This window comes from Mus pahari, chromosome 17, assembly GCF_900095145.1.
Source record: "Mus pahari chromosome 17, PAHARI_EIJ_v1.1, whole genome shotgun sequence".
Classification (NCBI taxonomy): Eukaryota; Metazoa; Chordata; class Mammalia; order Rodentia; family Muridae; genus Mus; species Mus pahari.
In genome coordinates, this window is record NC_034606.1 from 66,849,911 (window position 1) to 66,856,448 (window position 6,538).

The 6,538-nt window shown below is 50.0% G+C and overlaps 1 protein-coding gene across 2 annotated transcripts in view; it reads left to right on the forward strand.

The window, feature by feature from the left end:
• The window catches only part of Espl1 (extra spindle pole bodies like 1, separase), a 25,402-nt gene extending 19,321 nt beyond the window's left edge, over positions 1-6,081 (forward strand). The window contains exons 21-31 of one of the 2 annotated variants that reach the window (XM_021216807.1): positions 1,186-1,399; positions 1,477-1,667; positions 2,187-2,314; positions 2,421-2,543; positions 4,145-4,300; positions 4,395-4,565; positions 4,679-4,783; positions 4,904-5,019; positions 5,216-5,299; positions 5,412-5,576; positions 5,725-6,081. In XM_021216807.1, the coding sequence (XP_021072466.1) occupies positions 1,186-1,399; positions 1,477-1,667; positions 2,187-2,314; positions 2,421-2,543; positions 4,145-4,300; positions 4,395-4,565; positions 4,679-4,783; positions 4,904-5,019; positions 5,216-5,299; positions 5,412-5,576; positions 5,725-5,932 (1,661 nt within the window). In that variant the 3' untranslated portion in view covers positions 5,933-6,081. The remainder of the gene's footprint in view (positions 1-1,185; positions 1,400-1,476; positions 1,668-2,186; positions 2,315-2,420; positions 2,544-4,144; positions 4,301-4,394; positions 4,566-4,678; positions 4,784-4,903; positions 5,020-5,215; positions 5,300-5,411; positions 5,577-5,724) is intronic. The other variant, XM_021216808.2, reaches the window with a different exon arrangement.
• The last annotated feature ends 457 nt before the right edge of the window (positions 6,082-6,538 follow it).

Consider the following 6,538-nt stretch of genomic DNA (forward strand, 5'->3'; position numbering starts at 1 on the left):
TGTGTGTGTGTGTGTGTGTGTGTGTGGCTGCATGTGTGTCATTGTGTGCACATGTGTGTAGAAGCCAGAAGCAGACATGGAGTGTCTTCCTCACTTGCTTGAGCTCACGGATGGAGTGGCTGCAGCAAGACCCAGGGCTCTGCTTGTTCTTGCTTCCTTAGCACTGGAGTTATAGGTGTGACTATATCTGTGCCTGGCTGCTGAGCATCCAAGCCTTTGCCTCCCCAGTACTGGGATTGAAGGCTCAGCTTTTCATTTATTTGGGAAAGTGGCATTTGCATACCTGTCTGACCTGAGGACGCCTTTGGGAGTCGCAGGCCTCCTCTTGACCTACTGAACCATCTGGTTGAGGATCCTTGCTTTGCTTTTGAGATAGAATCTCATGTAGCTCAGTCAGGCCTTGAACTCCTAATCCTCCTGCCTCAGCCACTCACGTGTTGGGACTAACCAGCATGTACTGCCACACCCCAAAGGCTCAGCTTTTAAAAAATTATTTTATTTTTTGAGACAAGGTGTAATGTAGCCTCTGCTGGACTGGAATTTTCTATGTAGCCAAGGCTTGTCTATGTACCAAATGGTAAGAATACACCACTATGCCAGGCTTTTTCTTTTTCCTCTAATTTTTATTTAAATTTATTTAAAGGTTTATTTATTATATACATATAAGTACACTGGAGCTGTCTTTAGACATACCAGAAGAGGGCATCAGATCTCATTACAGATGTTTGTAAGCCACCATGTGGTTTCTGGGATTTGAACTCATGACCTCTGGAAGAACAGTCTTCTCTCCAGCTCCTTACCTCTAACTTTTGGGGCATGATGTCATTGTGGTCCCAGCTGGCCTGGAATTTGGGAACATTGATCCTCACTTTCTAAAAGTGCTGGGATCACAGGCTAAGCCACCCCTGTATCTCCCAAACTGTCTAGTTCCAGCAGTCTCTGAGCCTGGTTGGATTCTGCATTTTGTGTAAGAGACTTAGTCTGCCCGTACTTTTGTTGTCTTTTTAGTACAAAGGGTCTTTGAGGAGGACAGGGCACAGTGAGGCAGTGAGGAGCTGTCCTGGCTCAGTCCCTTGGAAGCAACAGCTGCTCTTCTCCATGGGAGGTGGGGCTGGGACACCCTGGAAGGTCCTAATAGTTGAGAATCAGAATGCCCATCTTAGCAATAGTTTGGCCTCTTTCTAGATCTCTCTACCCTGGACTCCATCTCTGACTCATTGAGCATTGCTTTCCGTGGTGTCAGTCACTGCCCTCCAAGTGGGCTCTACGCTCACCTCTGCCGCTTCTTGGCCCTGTGTCTGGGCCACCGGGATCCCTATGCCACTGCGTTCCTTGTTGCTGAGTCTGTCTCCATCACCTGCCGTCACCAGCTGCTCACCCACTTGCACCGACAGCTCAGGTGAGGGCTTGCCGCTTGCTGGGTGAAATGGATAAACTGCCTGGAAGGAGCCAGACTCATGCTTGTGTTGCCTACAGCAAGGCCCAGAAGCAGCAAGAGTCACCTGAACTGGCAGAGCATCTGCAGAGGCTGGACCTGAAGGAGAGGCTCGGAGGTGCCCCGCTGGCCCGTATCCAGCGCCTCTTTTCCTTTAGAGTTTTGGGATCTGGCTGCTTCCCCCAGGCAGAGAAGGAGAGTTTCCAGGAGCGCCTGGCTCTGATCCCCAGTGGTATCGTATCTGCTTTTGACTGCGTCTCCTGTCTTTTACACATTTAGTTGAAGGACTGAGATACATTTATACATGCTTAGTTTGCCTGGCCTTGTGCTCTTTGTCATCTTTTCCTTTCTTCTGAGACTGGATCTTTGTGTATAGCCCCCCTTCTGGGTGCTGAGATTTTAGGCATGTACTACCACCTCTCTCGTCAGTCCCATCTTTTTATATATTAGCATTTGTTTCTCACACCAGACACACTCTCAGTTCAGAATTGTTCTTTTTTCAGTGTGTGTTGAAATGTCTAGATTCTCATGGCCTGAAAAAGAGATGGTGTGTGCACTTTACTCTTGAGTGGAAACCTTTGTTAATTCCTGAGAGGGGCCCACAGAAGTACTGGTTGCCTGTCTGTCAGGAGCTGTAGCAGAAAGAGCTTAGCTAGAACTCTACTGAGTAGGGAACACACTGCAGAAGACCAGGCTGCAGGTACCCCCTGACAGTGTACATGATTCTGGGTGTGTCTTCTCTGTCTGGTAGGGGTGACTGTCTGTGTGTTGGCTCTGGCCACCCTCCAGCCTGGAACCTTGAGCAACACTCTCTTACTAACCCGCCTGGAAAAGGACAACCCCCCAATTACTGTGAAGATCCCCACCGCCCAAAATAAGGTAGGGTTCCTGAACCAAGGGCTCGTGTTCCAGATTCTGTGGGTAAGGGATGGAAAGGTGAGAATCACAGGGAAGACAAACCTCACAAAATCTTCTTCTCCCATAGCTCCCACTAAGCGCAGTGCTGAAAGAGTTTGATGCCATCCAGAAGGACCAGAAAGAAAACAGCAGCTGCACTGAGAAACGAGTATGGTGGACGGGCAGGCTGGCACTAGACCAAAGGATGGAGGTGTGTGCTCCTGGGGTGAGAGGCTGAGTCCTGTCACAGAAGGGCTCAGAGGGTGGGGGCAGTACCTTCAGAGGGTAGGGGGCAGTACCTTCTGAGCAGAGGTCCAGGTCAGTGCTGAGCTGCTGCAGGTCCTTCCTTTGTCAGATACAATTATGACCTGGGCACAGCTGCTTATGCCACAGTAACACCAGTATTCTTGAGGCTGAGTAAGAGGGCTATCTCAGGTTCAAAGACAGCCTGGGCTATCATGAGTTCCAGGCCACAAAGTAAGGCCTGTCTCATAAATACAAAGTGAACAAAACAAGTTCTATCATATGAGGGGGACTTTTAATAAAGAGCTCCAGACTTAAAAGGAGGTGTGGCAATGGAGTGCTTAAAGATACTCTGATGTGTGGTAGCCCTCACCTTCAATCCCCACACTCGGGAGGCAGAGCCAGGACAGTGGGACTTGGTCATAATTAGCTACATAGCAAGTTTGAGGCCAGCCTGGGTTCGTTTCCTCCCCCCTCCCTCCCTCCTCCCTTCCTCCCTCTCCCTCCTTCTTGATCTACGGATGACAAGGCTGGACTATAGCTTAGTTGGAAGAGTATTAGCTTAGAATATAGGAACCCCTGTGTTTAGTTTGATCCCCAGAAAAGCAAAAAATCCTGTTATACCAGCTAGTAATCTTAGCACTCAGCAAATGACAGCAGGAAGACCAGAAGTTCAAAGTCTTGGTTTTGGTTTTGTTTGTTTTGAGACAGGGTTTCTCTGTGTAGTCCTGGCTGTCCTGAACTCACTCCGTAAACCAGGCTGGCCTTGAACTCAGAGATCTGCCTGACTCTGCCACCCCTAGGGTTAAAGGCATGCGCCACCATGCCTGCCCAGCTTCAAAATGATTTTTGGCTACATAGGGAATTTGAAGCTACCCTGGGAAATATAGAATTGTATTTCAACAAATAAATACTGAAGACATGAGTGCAGTGACACAAGCCTGCAGTCCCAGCCCTGGGAGCTGAGAAAGGAGGATTTCTCCCAGGTCAGGGTCAGGCTGGGCTACAGCCTGAGGTCCTCTCTCAAAAGGAAAGACTGCATGTGGTGCACTTTAGTCCTAGGATCCCTTAGTTCGAATCTAGCCTGGTGTATTTAGTGAGTTCTGGGATACCCAGAGCTACATAGGAGACCCGATCTCAACAAAACAAACAACAGTCAGCCTGAAGGATGTAGAACAGTTGTCACCGTTCTTTGTCAACAACATTGTGATGTCTCCAACCTTTGAGTGTCTCAGAAAAGGAAAAGATGTTATAGACATCTAAGAGTAATAGAATTTCCTGATTTATAAAACATTTTTTTTTTTTAAAGATTTTTATTTATTTATTATATGTAAGTACACTGTAGCTGTCTTCAGACACTCCAGAAGAGGGCATCAGATCTTGTTATGGATGGTTATGAGNACTCCAGAAGAGGGCATCAGATCTTGTTATGGATGGTTATGAGCCACCATGTGGTTGCTGGGATTTGAACTCCAGACCTTCGGAAGAGCAGTCGGGTGCTCTTACCCACTGAGCCATCTCTCCAGCCCATAAAACATTTTCTAACTGAGAGCTGGGTCCTTGTCCTAGGCACTCATCACCGCCCTGGAGGAGCAGGTGCTGGGCTGCTGGAGGGGGCTGCTGCTGCCATGCTGTGCCGACCCCCACCTTGCCCAGGAGGCCTCCCAACTACAAGAGTTGCTGCGGGAATGTGGCTGGGAATATCCTGACTCCACTCTCCTGAAAGTGAGTTCAGAAAATGAAGTGGAAAATAGTTGTGTTCCACAGCTACAATGGTAGAATATGGCATCCACACCCACTAACCACTGTTCTCCTGTAGGTCATCCTTAGTGGGGCCAGAATCCTCACCAGCCAGGATGTTCAGGCCTTGGCATGTGGGCTTTGCCCAGCCCAGCCCGATCAAGCCCAAGTGCTCCTGAGCAAGGCAGTAGGACGGGTTCAGAGCCAGGAGGCCCCTGGAAGTCAACATCTTGTATTGGTGTTAGACAAGGTCAGGAGCTAAGGCACAAATGGTGTCCCGAGGGTAATGAGGTCTCCTCCAGGTCCTTCAGACTTTTGGGTTCCTGTGTCTGTTGACAGTGATCGTGGAATGCTTTTTTCCAGGACCTGCAAAAGCTGCCGTGGGAAAGCATGTCTGTTCTCCGAGCACGGCCGGTCACCCGGCTGCCCTCCTTCCGCTTCCTGCTCAGCTACACAATCACTAAAGAGGTGGGGAACAGGACACGGGGCCTGAGTGACTGGCTATCGGTTATGGAAGGGGCTTAGAGTATGCTGGGGCTGGGCTTCCTGGACTGACCAAGAACCTAATTGTCAGTGCTTGTCCCTCAGGCTGGAGCCTCATCAGTGCTGAGCCAAGGTGTAGATCCACAGAATACCTTCTATGTGCTAAACCCTCACAGTAACCTGTCTAGCACAGAGGAGAGATTTCGAGCCAGTTTTAGCAGGTCTGGTGATGAAGGGATATTTTAAAGTGGGGTGGGGAAGGGCAGGGGCTCCTGACATAGGCAGGGGCGGTAGGGTGGGGAAGGGCAGGGGCTCCTCACATAGGCAGGGCTGTCGTGACTGCCTTTGCTGCAGTCTGCTGCTCCCTCTGCTCCATGGTTGTCTGCCAGGTACTGACTTCCCAGCTTCTTCCTGCAGTGAAACTGGCTGGCAAGGAGTGATTGGGGAAGTGCCAAGCCTCGATCAGGTGCAGGCTGCCCTGACAGAGCGTGATTTATATATGTGAGTGTTTGGGGCAGGGAAGTTGGGAGGGGACCATTCTTTATGGTTGATTGGGTACTGTAGAGCCTCTGGAAGCAGGTGTCGAGTGCTGTCTCACTTCCTTCTGCCTTAGCTATGCAGGGCACGGAGCCGGTGCCCGCTTCCTTGACGGGCAGGCTGTTCTGCGGCTGAGCTGCCGGGCAGTGGCCCTGGTGTTTGGCTGTAGCAGTGCAGCCCTCGCAGTGCATGGAAACCTGGAGGGAGCTGGTATCGTGCTCAAGTACATCATGGCTGGCTGGTAAGACCAATAGATGCGGCCTGCCCTCGGGGCATCCAACCTCTGGCCCCCTTGTTCAAGCCTCTCTACTCACTCACCACCAATAATGTTTCCCAAAGTTTCTTGTTACAGAGCCCTTACTTTGTATTTCTTCGTTCTTTCTCCCAAGCCCCTTGTTTCTAGGTAATCTCTGGGATGTGACTGACCGTGACATTGACCGTTACACAGAGGCTTTGCTGCAAGGCTGGCTGGGTGCAGGCCCAGGGGCTCCCCTTCTCTACTATGCCAGCCAAGCCCGCCAGGCCCCTCGACTCAAGTATCTCATTGGTGCTGCCCCTGTAGCCTACGGCCTACCTGTCTCTCTGCAGACGCCCTGAAGCTGTATCTTACCTATGGTAGAAGCTGTGTGACTATCTACCTCCAAACTTGGTTTTGATGATTTAGAATTTTTAAAGTGATTTTCCCTGGTGTTTTTTTATGAAATATTTTCTTTAATGTGACCTTAATAAAGATATACCAAGCCTCAGTTTGTGATTGTTGAAGCTACTCCCTCACTCCTGCTCTGTGGATGTAAGCCCACTGGAGGTGCTCCACTGGGTTCAGAGTTTGAGAGCTTTGGGAAGTCTAAACCACAGGACAGAGTTTGCGGCTGGGGCTTGGGTGATAAAGCTGAATAGAGACCCATCAAAATACTGAAAGTGGCCTTGTGGTGCATGCCTTTAATCCCAGCCACTGGGAGGCAGAGGCCAGCCTGGTCTACTTAGCAAGTTCCAGAATAGCCAGGGCTATACAGAGAAACCCCATGTCCAAAAAAACAAAATGTTCAGATTGAGAGGCAAACAGATCCCTATAAGGTCAAGGCCAGCTGAGTCTTTACTGTTGAGTTTCAGTTGCTACAAAACAATACCCTGAGCGCTGGGCCTGGTGGCGCAGGCCTTTAATCCCAGCACTCGGGAGGCAGAGGCAGGCGGATTTCTGAGTTC